This window comes from Mytilus galloprovincialis, chromosome 9 (genome assembly GCF_965363235.1).
Source record: "Mytilus galloprovincialis chromosome 9, xbMytGall1.hap1.1, whole genome shotgun sequence".
NCBI classification, from domain to species: Eukaryota; Metazoa; Mollusca; class Bivalvia; order Mytilida; family Mytilidae; genus Mytilus; species Mytilus galloprovincialis.
The window spans coordinates 254303-270303 of record NC_134846.1 but is presented as its reverse complement, the minus strand read 5'-3'; the positions used below and the strand labels follow the sequence as shown (position 1 = coordinate 270303).

The 16001-nt window shown below is 31.8% G+C and overlaps 1 protein-coding gene across 2 annotated transcripts; it reads left to right on the top strand.

Moving 5' to 3' along the window:
• The first annotated feature begins 8803 nt into the window (after window positions 1-8803).
• On the top strand, window positions 8804-15183 carry LOC143044185 (microfibril-associated glycoprotein 4-like). Of its 2 annotated transcripts, XM_076216079.1 has the most exons (5): window positions 8808-9219; window positions 10457-10605; window positions 10963-11059; window positions 11742-11906; window positions 14832-15183. In XM_076216079.1, exons 1-5 carry the CDS (start codon window positions 8850-8852, stop codon window positions 15080-15082), a joined length of 1032 nt encoding a protein of 343 aa, XP_076072194.1. In that variant the 5' UTR covers window positions 8808-8849; the 3' UTR covers window positions 15083-15183. The 2 variants fall into 2 exon arrangements, with proteins under 2 accessions (XP_076072195.1, XP_076072194.1); XM_076216080.1 differs by lacking the exon at window positions 11742-11906 and having other exon boundaries at window positions 8804-9219.
• The last annotated feature ends 818 nt before the right edge of the window (window positions 15184-16001 follow it).

Here is a 16001-nt window from a genome sequence, read left to right as displayed (position 1 = left end):
ATGCTCTTCAACTTTGTACTTTATTTGGCCTTTTTAACAGTTTTAGATTCGAGCTTCACTGATGAGTCTTTTGTAGACGAAACGCGCGTCTGGCGTAAATACAAATTTTAATCCTGGCATCTATTATGAGTTTGTTTACAACCACTGGGTCGATGCCACTGCTGTTTGAGTTTTAATTCCGCGAGGGTATCACCAGTACAACAGTCAGCACTTCTGTGCTGACATTAATTATCATTGAAATGGTCATATTTATAAATTACAAAACTTTTGAAATTTAAAAAAAACTACGACTTTTCTAACTCAGGAATAGATTACCGTAGCTATATTTGGCAAAACTTTGAGAATCTTAATCCTGGCATCTATGATGAGTTTATGTATTTTCATAACACAATGGATTCACCGTACATATTTTTTTTAAAGTTTAAGCATGGTTTTAGTTCAAGATTACTATTGAAATGATAGAAAAATGAATGCAAAGCTATTTTAATTAAAGAAACTTGCATGAAACTAAAAATGTTAAGTATAAGACTTGTTTTATGTTTGCTGTTTTTTTTTTCTCGTTGCGTTAATAATCTTTTCAAATATTCAAAAAGAAAATCAACAAGTCACTGTCACGAAAAACTTGGAAATCATTGAGATGTTAAAAGTAATTGGCTTTTTGTTTAAAAAAAGATGATAGCTGTTTTACACATTGTTCAAATGTTAGAATCATAAATAAACAGACCTGTTTATGAAGATATGTTATACCTTCTATACAAATTAAGACCATATATAATATATAAAACTTTTTTTAAATAAGTGCAGTTTATTTGCATATTGGTTGCAATGGCATCCAACCTTTAAAATTCGAAAATCAATATATTTTTTTTTAATTTCAGTTTAAATTTAAGACCATACAAATTGTTTAATTAGCAGGCAAATGTTTATTACAATAAGATGTCTGTTTGTTTATAGAACCTGCATATTTATATGTCCAGTGGAATTCATTGGGCGAATATGTCTTTGTTTGTCTGTCCGTTCTCGGGCCTCCTCATTGGATCTTTGATTATGTGATTTTTACAGTGAATATGAAATAACGTTAATAAAGTACTACACCAAATATTTAATAATTATTTTAATTTTTTGTATAAGCTAGGACTGTATTTTTGATTATTTGATTATCTTGTTAAAAAAATAATGATAATGCCATTATATTTTCAACAACTCTGTGCTTATGTGAATTCTTAGACATCCAGATGAGGGGCTACTTTCTCTTACTTAATACCAATGGCTATTGAGATCGAAATAATGACATAAAATAGGAGGGTCACCATTCACTTTAGCGTTTTATAAAATACAGTATATATTTGTTATACAACAAACACAAGGATAGTTTAACATGCTTAGCTAAAATATTTTATTGGTCATCGATGGTTAAAGAAAGACATTTCGTATTCTTAATCGAATTTATCCATTTTTTGGCGAGAAAGAACTTACGAGTGAATATAACCTGCATTTAAAGAGGGGCGAAAGATATCAGAGGGACAGTCAAACTCATAGATAAAAAAAACTGACAACGCCATTGCTAAAAAAGAAAAAGACAAACAGACAAATATTAGTACACATGACACAATATAGAAGTCTAAAGACTAAGCAACACGAACCCCACCAAAAACTGTGGGTGATCTCAGGTGCTCCGGAAGGGTAAGCAGATCCTGCTCCACATTAACCTCAGAGTGCTATTTCACTTTCTATTTTTAGAGAATAACTGAAGTTCAGAAAAAGCAATAAAAAACTTCATCGATCTTTTAAGAGAGATAAGTCCCTAAAATGTTGAAACCATGGCAACTTAGAATACCTTTTTTGACAAAATCCATCGGTCCAGACTTGATTGAGACAGTTCGAGACTGGTCGAAATTTGTAAAGACTGAGTCGAGACTGTTCTTGACTGACTGCGCATTTGTCGAGGCCATATTCAGACTATAACAAATTAATCAAGTGCTCAATTATGCTTATTTAGTAAAATCGAGATCTAAAACGTTTAGATTTAAGTGCAGTTAAGTACTGTCGAGATTATGTCGAGTCTCTTCAAGTAAACTCTGGTCTTTTCAGAATCCAAGTAGTTTGAAGTGTTAGTTAACATATCCTAAAATTAATCGTAAAATTGAAAATGTTTAAAGCTATTCTTAGTGGCCGTTTATAGCTGAAAATGTCGTATGGGCTTTGCTAATTGTTGAAGGCCGTACGGTGACCTATATTTGCTAATTTCTGTGTCATTTTGGCTCTTGTGGAGAGTTGTCTCATTGGCAATTATATCAAATCTTCTTTCTTATATTTAGTACTGAAATAAAGAATTTAAATAAATAAAATATACTTTGTCCGTTAAAAGCATTTTAAAGAAATTATTATGTGATGTTAACATGTCTTCTGTGAATTGCATGGTTCGAATGTTATATAAAGTACATGTACTTGTAATCATTGTTATTAACATCTGTTAGTATTAATTTATTAAAAGAGGGACGAAAGATACCAAAGGGACAGTCAAACTCATAAATCTAAAACAAACTGACAACGCCATGGCTAAAAATGAAAAAGACAAACAGAAAAACAATAGTACACACGACACAACATAGAAAACTAAAGAATAAACAACACGAACCCCACCAAAAACTAGGGGTGATCTCAGGTGCTCCGGAAGGGTAAGCAGATCCTGCTCCACATGTGGCACCCGTCGTGTTGCTTATGTGATTACAAATCCGGTAAATAGTCTAATTCGACATTATGGGAAGATATTAAACTGCATGAATATGCATGTATATGTACAACGTCTCAAAATGAGTCCCACGATATTTTTTAACTTGATCACAGAAAAATCATTCAGGCTAGAAATAAAGTCATCTGGTAAATAGTTGTTTCACTGGCAATCACATCTTACTTTTTATAATCTAAAGTAATTAAAATGTACATTTCTTCCCTTTCCACATCACACCTGAATTATGCTTCAGTTTGTTTATTCCTGTACCTCATTATAATAGAACAAACAATGATTGTTACTTTTTTAACGTCTCCAGTTTTAATAACATACTGTATTTCACGTTTTTGGAATTATACATCCTGTACCTTGCTGATGCACCATATAGACTTATAATGTACTGTGCATTTGCGGTGGAACATATGAAGTCATATTAACTTGTTTTCCTTATGAAATAAACATTTTGTGAAATTCTTTTAGAAAAAATAAATGTATGACATATCCTTCATAAAACATATAATTTCATTGTGGATATTTCTGGGATATAAAATATGAAGAAGCTTACTCCTTTTTATTTTCCATAATAACTTTTTTCTAAACCAGGGGAATATATGCAGTATCAAACTCATGAAAAACAAATGTCTACAGTGTTCCCAGAAATAATCCCAAATGTACATTTGTGTTCTAGATTACTTACGTGACATAATTCAAATCAATTAATTGGCATTTAAAGATATTTTACGAGTACTTTTATAGGTACTACATGTACTAAGCAACACGAACCCAACCAAAAACTTGGGATGATCGCAGGTGCTCCAGAAAAGGAAGCAGAACCTGCTCCACATGTGGCACAGGTCCTGCTGCTCATGTTGGTACAAACCCAGTAACAAGTCTAATTTGGTTGGTTCCATTCGTTTAAGAGAGGACGTGAATTTTAGTTACGACATTATGGGAATATATCTGCTATCATCTGTGAAACGGATATAACATAATGGTCACCTAATTTTGAGAAAGGCTGATTTTAACTTTACGATTTGGAATTATTGGTTTAATATCGTTCTCATGAGCAGCAACCCTATATCAAGGAAATCACGTTAGGTATGCAATGGTATGGTTCAAAAATCACATCTACGTCAGCCATAACCGTCAACTTCTTTTGATTCGAGCGTCACTGATGAGTAGACGAAACGCGCGTCTGGTGTTAAAAAAAAATAAAACCTGGTATATATCATGTCTATGACAAGTTTATTTAGTTATAAATTAGATTTTAAACTGACTTGACCAGCTATGTTATAGCACCTGCGTTTCAATTATCGTGTATATATGTAAACCGCAGATATCTGTACGCCCTCAAGTCTGTGTCCGTTTCTCAACTGTGTGCCCAATCATGACGTCAATCTCTAATCTGTGTCCATTAAAAATGATATGTCTTTAATTCTGTGTCCTATTTATACATTTGTTTTTAATCGTGACGTCGTTTGCAAATCTATGTATGTTAAAAAAACAATACAGCCTCAAATATGTGTCCTTTTCGTATTTAATAATTTTATGTTCGTCTAACAAGTACGGCCTTATAGGACTTTTGTTTTATTAAGTCACTTCTCATATTCCAATGTTAAGTTGGTATGATGTGTTCTCCATGTGTGTGCTTAAAAAAATACATGCGTGAGTTATTATTGTATAATTTTCAATTTATTGTAAACTACAACATTTTCAAAGTGTTTGCTTTTCTCGATCCCGTGTTTAATTCTTTAAGTACTTATTATCGTAACTTCTCTTTACTCATTATATATGACGTCATTAGAACATGTCTTTGTATCAATGCTAAAGAACAACGTCATATAAGAATTACTGGTATCAAAGTCTTTCAAAGGTGAAAAATCACAAAGATCTTGTGTCATTGACTATATAACTGTCCGAACGTTTCATACTCAAAGAAAATCAAAATAAAAACGTCGTTGTTTTTTGGTCCCTAACCAATACATGCAATAGTGGCACCTTAGTCTTAAAGTGATACTGAACTGACTGACCTTTCTAAATTTAAAAATACTAATACATAGAAACAAAAAAAAACATGATTTTATATACTTTTCATTCTACAGAATAAAGAAACTGTCACTTCTTCAGTGCACAGTTTTTAAAACAGAGACATTGGTTGTTCAATTAGACTGTATATGCCAATCACAAGTCACGAGCCTGTTATTCAGTGGTTGTCGTTTACTGCTGTGTAACATTTTTGCCTTTTGTTCATTATTTTGTTCATACATTAGGCTGTTGGTTTTCTCATTTAAAGTATTTTACATTTGTCATTTCGGTGTCTTTTATAGCTGACTATGCTGTATGGACTTTTGACATGGTAACCTGTAGTTATTGATTTTGATGCCATTTGGATTCTATTTGGGAATCATAATTTCAGCTGATTATTATTATATACAAGTTTAAAAGCAAACTGCTGACTTCTTTGTAGCTTTCCGGGACCTATTTTTTTTTTTTAATTTATCTTTTTTTTATATAAAAAATGGAAAATAAAACACGTTTAATAATTTCATGCGTCCGAAGCGCTTTTCTGGATTTACCTTCATTAGGAACGCTCAAAGCCAAACATTTGAAATCCGAAGATGTATAAGTACCGAACCCGTTGAAGAGCTATATGACAGAAAATGCCTAAAATAAATAGCCAAATTCGTCTGCTGTGGTCTTGCAGAATATCATAAAAATCTAAAAAGGTTAGTGTTTACCTAATATCTATTATCCATACACATCATCATTTCTCATCCACGCTACTGCGGATCTTGTCGGCAAAGCAATCAAACATTTATTTTTGTTTTGTCATTTTCACCTTAGTTTTACAACATTTGTTATGAAACAATTGTCTTAGACACTGCAGATCCTGTTTGCAAATGATAGAACAAAATGAATTTTGTTTTGTTGTGTTTGACGTAAACATTGAGCTGTTATTTGTTATGAACGAGTTTTCTCTGGCGTAGGATGATTAACTGTAGTACAATATTATAAAATAAGTATCTATAGCACGGAAAATATGATGCTTGCCAAGAAGAAGTACTTGAGCTTGTCAAATGATCTTCAAATCCAAGGTTATAATCGTATACATACACATAACTACGGTTTGGCCTCAATTGTGTGTCATGATGTATTGTATCCACTACAGTTTGTTAACAAAACATCAGTCAAAATGCTGCGATACAGCTGACAGATATTTGGTCAAATCTTATATCTGTCTATCATTGGTGTAACTTGTACTATCATTATATACCACTCAAAGTATATTATGTTACTATTAATCCCAGAAAATGGTATTTTTAAACGAGTCACGAAGTAACCAAAACGGATGTCATCTCCAAGCGTATGTGTGTACTACTTCTCAGCGTGAACTATTGACCAAAAGAAGCATTCAATTAGGTTCCAGTATTTATAAAAATCACGTTTTTAAAAGATGTTTTTTTTTAAATCGCCGCTTTAAGTATACTATTTTGCAGTTTCCTTCATCCTCAGTTAAAATCGTAAGTTATTGAATTTATTTCTGTATGTCTGGTAATTCGTTTATTCTCTAGATAATTTATGGTTAGAACATAAGCAAATTAACGAGCAAATTTCTAGACTTTCAATAAATAAAGGAAACAGTGTAGTATACCGCTGTTCAAAATCCATAATTCGATTGAGAAAAAACAAATACGGGTTACAAACTAAATTGAGGGATACACATCAAATATAAGAGAACAATGACACAACAGAAACACTAAAATGCAACACACACAGAAACGAACTATAAGATAACAATGGCCATTTTCCTCACTTGGAACAGGACATTTTAAGAAAATATGGATGGTTGAATCTGGTTTTGTGGCTAGTTGTGACTAAAACAGTTGCAAACACAATAGTACATACAAATAACTAATTATGTCAAGGTCCAACCTTCTTTCTTTGACGTTTTACTCTCTCAAATTTGCATATAGAAGAAATATTTGTAATGTGCGAAAGAATATTCCTGTACAGTTTGGAACTCGTTTAACGACCGAATGAACGATGTTCTAATGAACGAAATTTTGATTTACACATTAAAGTGATAATTTTTTGTACTTAAGAAAAGAAAAACGAAGTCATGGTAAACTATCATCAAATAATTGCCGACACTGCGTTGTCTGTCATTTTCCAGTCTGTTCCGTCTAACACAAACGGTACTAATACAGGTAACATTATGATTGTTTTACAAACTTCATATTTTCCAGCATAGGAAAAGGGTACAAAACAAAAAAATATCATTATAAAAAATATATTCTAAAGAATGTCCTGGATGTCCCTTCTAATTTTTAAGATACAAAACAGAAACAGTGATTGGTTTTGTAGATAATTGACCCTCTTCGGGCTGCCGGGTTATTATTAAACAAATGTCGATACTAAAAATGGCAAGGATCTGTTCACGTATGTAAATGTTTAAGTATCTTTCCTCTTTGCCTACTCTATCAAACGTTCACTTTGATAAACGAAGACGATTAATGTTCGAATCATGTTTGGCCTTTCAATTTATATAAGCGTCACTGATGAGTGTTATGTAGACGAAACGCGCGTTTGGCGTACTAAATTATAATCCTGGTACCTTTGATAACTAATTATATTGATGAAATTCACAAAAAAATATCAGAAACAAAATAAGACTCGATTTGTTTTTCATCAAATAAACAGGGATTAAAAGTGGGTACGACATACTCATGTTCTGACTTCAAAAGACTCATCAGTGATTCTAGAATAAAATTAGAATAATACACCAAGTTAAGTACGAGAATAAAGAGCGTTGTGGTCCCAAATATCAAAAAACGGTAATCCTTTAACTGTCTTCCATAGCCAATCATTCACATATTACTTCTTATATTATTTAAATATTATATCTATTAGGACGTTAACAAGATGGCAAAATTCTATAGAATAAGCATATACTTATATTGTGTTCTATAGTATATAAAGTAGGATGATGGCTATCTTAAAACTGATATAATCAGTGCTGCTATTAATGACTTATTTATGTATTTTTTGTGTCAATACGTACGGACATCAAGTTTCAATGTCAACAGTTTAACGGGTTCAAAACAAATTATGACAAAGAAAAGTTATTCAGTATATTTTCGTACGCATACTTTTTCTAAAATAAAGACGTTTATTAGATGGCAAAATTCTATAAAATGCTGTTATGTATATTGTGTTCTATATATCAAGAAGGTTAATAACTATCAAAAACCTGATACAAATATTGCTGTTAATAAGTTGTTTATGTATTTTGGTTATTAATACAGAAAATACAAGTTAATTGGAGAGTTGAACATTCATATCTGATATGTATCTTATTGTCAAAAATACATATTATTGCTCTTTCTAAAAGCTTGGAATTGAATGGCATGACTAAAATTGAGCTACAAATCGCAGGAACTCCAGATATGTCTTTGGTTATTTCAATGTTTTACAAAGTTGTAGCATCTTTGAAAACAAGAATGTGTCCCTAGTACACGAATGCTCCATCCGCACTATATTTTTTTATGTGGACCGTGAAAATGGGGTAAAATTTCTAATTTGGCATTTAAATTAGAAAGATTATATCATAGGGAACATGTGTACGAAGTTTCAAGTTGATTGGATTTCAACTTCATCAAAAACTACCTCGACCAAAAACTTTAACCTGAAGCGGGACAGACGGACGCACAGACCAGAAAACATCATGCCCATAAATGGGGCATAAAAATGACAAATATGTAAAGAGACGTACAAACTGTTGTGTATTCCAATTCAGAATATTCAGATAAATGGTATATGGGTTTTACAATAGATGCTAGATAGAATCTTCTGTTCTCCCGAGCTATTGTAAATAATGAATAATCACAAATTAAGGTGTCAAAGAAACCAACACCTACTTGAAGATGCGAAGTGTCGATCTCTAGAAAGGGAGATATCTTGTTGGAAGAGCAATTAACTTTACTTACACAACAAGACAAACAAAGTACTTGACTGACTTACATAGGGTTTATTAGCGCAAATTAAAGAATATAAATAGTTTTAATAATAAGGATTCAGTCAATAAACAACAAATAATAGAAGCAAGAACAACTTCATAATGTTTCAAATGTTGATTTATGGATACGCAGTGTTTTGGTTGACCTCAGTGACCACATTAGAAACTGAAAGTGATGTAGAGGTGCGTTTACTCGATAACCAGAATTCTCCATTAATGGCTACATTTGACATGTCAAAAGCAAATGTTCGTATTAAGCAGTTTGTAAGTGATACTATTGAAGGGAAAATGAAAGACATAGAGGAGTTATGGAAACGGAAAGAGTGTATGAGTGATGCACTTGAAGTGAAGATAAAAGATATAGAGGCGAGTTTTAATCAGAAAATTTCTAATGTTGAAAGAAACTTGACTGCTTATTTTACTGATCTTTTAAATGGATATGCTTATCAGATACCTAACGATAACGACAACGGTAAGAAATCTAATTTCATTGACATTAACAATTATTTAACATTTAAGGGGGTAGACCTTGGTTCAGGAAGATAACTCTTTAAATCAGTTAAGCGTTTGTAAAAGTCAAGTTCATCCATGTATTTTAAGCATTTACCTGAAACAGATTGAAAATAATTTATGTAACCTAGAAGCTTAAAAAAGCTTTAAAAGCTTTAAAAAATGGTTGACATAAACGTACTGATGATTTTCAGAGTTATTTCCATTAACCTAGGTCTACCTCCTTAACTACAATTTATAATGGCTTAATTTCATAGCGAATAAACATTCACTGACATTACACTACCTTAAATACGTATTACTTTCAGTATGAATTAAAGGATAAATAAATAAGGTGAATATTAAACATGTTAAAAAGTATTTCACTAATTAAAGTAAGATAAAGACATGTGGATGGCAACATGAGAAATTTAACGCATTAATTACAATTGACAAATTCAAAGCTAACACATGTACAGTTAACAAGTAAATCGTATTAGGTTTAACCCCTTATTCAAATGAGAAGATGTTCATGATGTTGAATGATTTTCAATGAGAACGTCAGATGACAATAGTTACCTTTGTTTACATCTCGTTAATCGATGAAGACGAGACAAATCAAAGTTACAAACAAAAGTGTGGAAAAACTATCCACAAGTCACCAAAAAAACAGTTAAGTTAAGCGCTAAGGTCATCCTACAGTCTTCTTAATAGATTATCAAAACGTATACCATTAAGCAAGATATAAACGGTACCGGAGTAGCTTTCTGTAAAACGTTGCAAATCAAAACAAAATACCCAAAAAGTTAAAAGCATGGTTAAAGTATAAAAACAGGTACCATACACAGTAATTTATGACTACATATAAATAACAGGCAAATTCATAATGTGGCAGAGTAAATATTGTTTGCGGCGCTCGAAATTCTTCTATGGATAATTGTGTAACACTCAAACAACAATACAGTGTAAAAATCAGTTGTAAACTACAATCGCCGCAATTGAAAACCTTCGCGATTCGTATCATTAATTTCTAAATAGAGAATAATTATAAGGAAGCTACTGACCTATATTGTTATTTTCTAAATATTATAATCAACACAATTACCACTTTCCCATTATATAAATTTAAAAAAAAACATAAATGGAAAACATCTGTATACTATATATTAATAAATAGTCTGACCACATCTAAATACTATTCATGTGACAATCGTTTACAGAAAACACAAAAGATAGTAAACTAAGACCAAAGGGATGTGAAGATGTAATTCAGAAAAGAAGCAACGGAATTTATACAATATACCCTGTCTCTAACAACAATAGTTTTGCAGTGTATTGTGATTTTAAAACAGATAACGGAAATTGGACGGTAAGAATGAAATAAAGTGTTATTTTTGATTTTATTAGTCCTTTTAATTCATAATTAAATTATCTATATCTAATTTGATATGAGAAACGATAATCTGTGTGGTCTTTACCAAAACTAAGTATTTTAAGTGTATTCAAAAATTTCCAAAAGAAAATCCTTAAAAATTAAAATGGTTGATATATATTTAAATATAATTTTTCTTTTATTGTATTTTGAACAGATCATTGAGTATTCAGAAACTTGCCTTAAATGTCTAAATTAATGCGTTTCTATCTTATGATTTTTTCAAATTGAATTTTTGCTACTGTTAAGCAGCATTCATAAGAATAATACTGATTTTTTAGTTTCTTTTTTTAGGTATTTCAGAGAAGAATAAACGGTACAACAAACTTTTTCAGAGGATGGGAGGAATATGAAAATGGATTCGGTAATTTGGAGGCAGAATTTTGGCTGGGTAATTTTTTATATAAGTTCTTTTTTCGAATAGCAACTTCAATCTGTTATGAGTAATATTAAAGACATACAAACAAACACCATGCAACACTTAGTCCAGATCATATTACTTTGTACGGGCACAATCTATGCTGGTTTTAAGCTAACTGTTTATAGACACTTCTTAATGTATAAAAATGTATTTAAACAGTTTAACGTAAAGCAAAATGTAAACAGTTCTATGGAATTCTGGGCTTTCACTGTGATTCTGTCTGTATGTTTAACGTGTAATGTTGATTGTAAAAAGGAAGATAATTTCTCAGTAAAACACGGAACACTGTAATGTGATATTTTCTTGAACACAATCAAGCTTCTGTCCAAATTTCGTAACAATCCGTGAAGTGAAATTATTGATGTCTTTTTAAAACTTATCCTAGACATTTTTGAATGAAAACATTAAGAACTATACTTACAATAAGTACGATATTACAATCAGTATATAAACATGTTTGTTTTGGATACTGGATATTCTGTTCAAGCTTTTTATAGTCTCAAAAATTTTAGCCTATCCTGTTTGTGTGTACATATAACTTTAACTATTAACTAGACCTGCATGTTGATGACGTTGAGATTGACGTGTTATTCGTTACAGTCAATACAATAACCATCATCGGGTATACTTTAGCTATTTAATTTCATTTTAGGTAATCGGAAAATAAGTGATATAACGTCGACAGGAAAATATGAATTACGTATAGATCTTACCGACTTCGATGGAATCACAGGATTTGCCAAATATTCAACGTTTTCTGTAGGAAATGCGTCCACCAATTACATACTCACAGTTCGTGGATATAATGGGAATATCGGTGAGTAAAGTTCATGTTATATTGTTCTATATGTGTGAATCTCCATTTTTTTGTGGTTCACGTAAACAGTTTTTGAACGTATCTTATGTTCAAGGCATTTATTATGATGCTCATAGGACATGTCGTATAGTAATAGTCGTAAGATATGTTTTTCAAAGTTACTTATGACTAAGACATTTTATGATTATGCATCCCGTCTTTGTGCTATTGTAAAACATGTTTATATGTTTGTCTTTCATTTTTGCTATGTGCTTTGTTATATGCCATTTTAGCTCACCTGGCCCAAAAGGCCAAGTGAGCTTTTCTCATCACTTGGCGTCCGTCGTCCGTCGTCGTCGTCGTCCGTCGTTAACTTTTATAAAAATCTTCTCCTCTGAAACTACTGTGCCAAATTTAACCAAACTTGGTCACAATCATCATTGTATCTAGTTTAAAAATTGTGTCCGGAGACCCGCCAAACCAACCAGGATGGCCGCCATGGCTAAAAAATAGAACATAGGGGTAAAATGTAAATGTAAAATGGTCAGTTGACCCCTTAAGGAGTTATTGTCCTTGATAGTTAATTTTTAACAATTTTCATTAATTTGGTAAATTTTGGTAAAATTTTACAAAATGTTTTCCTCTGTAACTAAAGGGTCAAGTTCATTACAGATAGAGAAAATTGTAAGTAGCAAGAATCATCAGTACAGTATGATCTACAAACACATCACCGTCACCAAAACACAATTTTGTCATGAATCCATCTGTATCCCTTGTTTAATATGCACATAGACCAAGTTGAGCGACACAGGCTCTTAAGAGCCTCTAGTTATGTTTCTTTGATACATATATGACGTGGATTTGTACTTATATACCCGTCATTGAGTTATTGTACTATGGTAAATTTGTGTATTTTTGTCTTTAATTTTTGCTAATATTCGTTGTCTATAAGGCAATTAGTGCTTCTTTGTTACAAATTTGTTTGTTTTTAGTGGTTTAGATTATAACACAATATTGACTTTTTACCCCTATTTTTGACATGTTTACCCAATATGTTTGTTTGTTTCGTTCACGCGTCAATATAATGGAATTTGATGCGACTGTCATACAAGTGAGAAATTTAGCTAGCTATAAAACCAGGTTCAATCCACCATTTTCTACATAAGAAAATGCATGTACCAAGTCAGAAATATGACAGTTGTTATCCATTCATTTGATTTGTTTTATCTTTTGATTTTGCCATTTGATTAGGGACTTTCCGTTTTTAATTTCCCACGGAGTTCAGTATTTTTGTGATTTTACTCTTTTTCTATGATAGATCTTATAACATACCTTAAGATACTTTCGAAAACCTTAATGTCGGTAAATTTATCATTCCTCAGAAAATAATAGCAAACTTAATACTATCAGTAAATACAGATGCAAATTCATTGAACTTCAAACTGTCAATACCTGTTTCTTGGCATTGTACAAGGTCATGTTTTTTTGCTTTTTGCTGACTATTTATGACCTCTTTACACTAAATTTATTTAATGTTGGATGTCTAATGATTGATAAATAAGTCTTATATGCATTATTTTTTAAATTGTTGTTATTGGGTTTTAACTAGCTATCAATAACTGCGAGTACTCTTAAGTCTGCATTTAGTGTATTTTTGTTGCTTGGATGTACACGTACCCGGGTACGTTCATTCGGTGTTTTTGTTAGAAGTATTTCTATGTGTATATCCATTTACTGGTTTAAGCCTTTGTCAACTGTTTTATATTGTTCGTTCTTATGTTGTACAGAAACACCACTGTTAGGTAGAGCGTTGGGATCCTGCTAACATATCTAAACTCCGAAAAATTCTGTATGTGCTTGTCCCAAGTCAGGAACCTGTAATTCAGTGGTTGTCGTCTGTTGCTGTGTTGCATATTTGTTTTTTCGTTCATTTTCGTTTACATTAATTACACAGTTAGTTTCCTAATTTGAATTGGTTTACATATGTCATTTCGGGTCCTTTTGCAGCTGACAATACCATATGAGCTTTGCTAATTGATGAAGGCTATACGGTGACCTATAGTTGTAAATGTCCGTGTCATTTGGTCTCTTGCGAAGAGTGTCTCATTGGCAATCATCTTCTTGTTATGTATACAAGTGAATTTCTTAAATTACAATCACTACTTAATTTAATTTATTAACGTGATATTATTAGTTACATAGTGTGCTAGTGACCTAATACGATATATATAGGGTCAGTAAAATTCATATTGGGTGAGAGCGAATTTACTGACCCCATAGATATCGTATTAAAAAAATGTATCTGGTATAGTTGTCAATGCGACCACTCTTCACAAGAGCCCAAATGACACTTTGTCCCGAATTTATCTGACCGACTCTCTTAACATGTGGTATTAAGACTTAAATAGTCTAAAAAGTCATCAAGTCATCAATACCGTTAGTATTACATGTATTAAGAACCATTTTCCATTGGTCTGTATAATTGTTAAAATCAAATGCCAACAACAACGTGTTACTTTTAAACGCGTTTCAGTTATGAATTTATTTCAATCATTCATTATCAATTTCTTCGTCTGTTAAAACTTCAAGATTTTTACTCAACACCGTTTTGTTTGTATAAAAGGAGATGACAACACTACTAACCTTGTATTGAAATAAGCCCCGCCTACTCACCTAATATGGAATATACACGGTCCCCACGGGGTTGCTTTTAACCAAGCATAGTCCTAGAAATGTATAGGAGGTCAGATAAAAACAATTATAAATACTAAATACGAGCAAATTGTTGTTTATATCACCTACCGTGCAAGGGCTGTGTCGTTAAGTTTTTATTTAACTTAGTGGTATGAATTTTTAGGAGGAAAATAAATAATTAGAAAGTTTGTTACAATATTATTTAAAAAAATGTAATAATAGTATTACATATATTTCAATTATTTTGAACAGGAAATGGTTTATGGTATAATAGTGGAATGAGTTTTACTACAAAGGACAGGGATAACGATCGAGATTCCACAGTTAACTGTGCAAATACTAGAAATGGAGCCTGGTGGTATAATCGTTGTACCAATGTCAATCTAAACGGACAGTATCTTCAACGTTGGAAGTATGACACCAATGGTATTACTTGGTACGAATGGAAGACATCATTCCACCCAATGAAATCATCTGTAATGATGTTTAGAAAAGTTTATTAGCCAGAACAAACACCAAAATATTTTATTTCTGCAGTTTGTGTATTTCAATTGTTTGATCAATTTTCATTATATTTTATCCGTTTTGTGCATTTTCCATCTAAGATGTAGTCTTACTTATTAACACAGCAGATATAAAAAAAAAAAAAAAAAAAGAAGATGTGGTATGATTGCCAATGAGACAACTATCCACAAAAGACCAAAATGACACAGACATTAACAACTATAGGTCAACGTACGGCCTTCAACAATGAGCTAAGCTCATACCGCATAATCAGCTATAAAAGGCCCCGATAAGACAATGTAAAACGATTCAAACGAAAACTAACGGCCTTATCTATGTTAAAAAAAATGAACGAAAAACAAATATGTAACACATAAACAAACGACAACCACTGAATTACAGGCTCCTGACTTGGGACAGGCACATAACAGTTGTATAAATTTGCATTGATTGTCCTGAATATGCCTGAAATGTATATCTTTCACTGGTTAACAATAAAGCAATCATGATTGAACCTTATATATAAATATATCCAAAAATACCCTCTGTTAGACGACATGGCTTGCATTAAATAATCATAATATTAGATAAAGCTATTAAATGAGTTGTGAAAACATATCGAACATTTTAATCATTTAACCGTCAATACACATTGAAAAGCATTAAACAGGCTCTATTTCATCTTGCAATAGTATTAAAACATTTGACTTTTCTACACTTTACACAAGTATTCCCTATTCCAAACTTAATGACAAATTGAAAGAGTTGGTATTGCTTTGTTTCATTAAAAAAAGAATGACCGACGTAGATAAAAGTATCTTGTCTTAAAGAGGGATACATTCTACTTTGTAAAGGATCACTATGATTCAAACAATAAATTCTCTGAAACTGGCATTATCAAGATGCTTGATTTCTTGA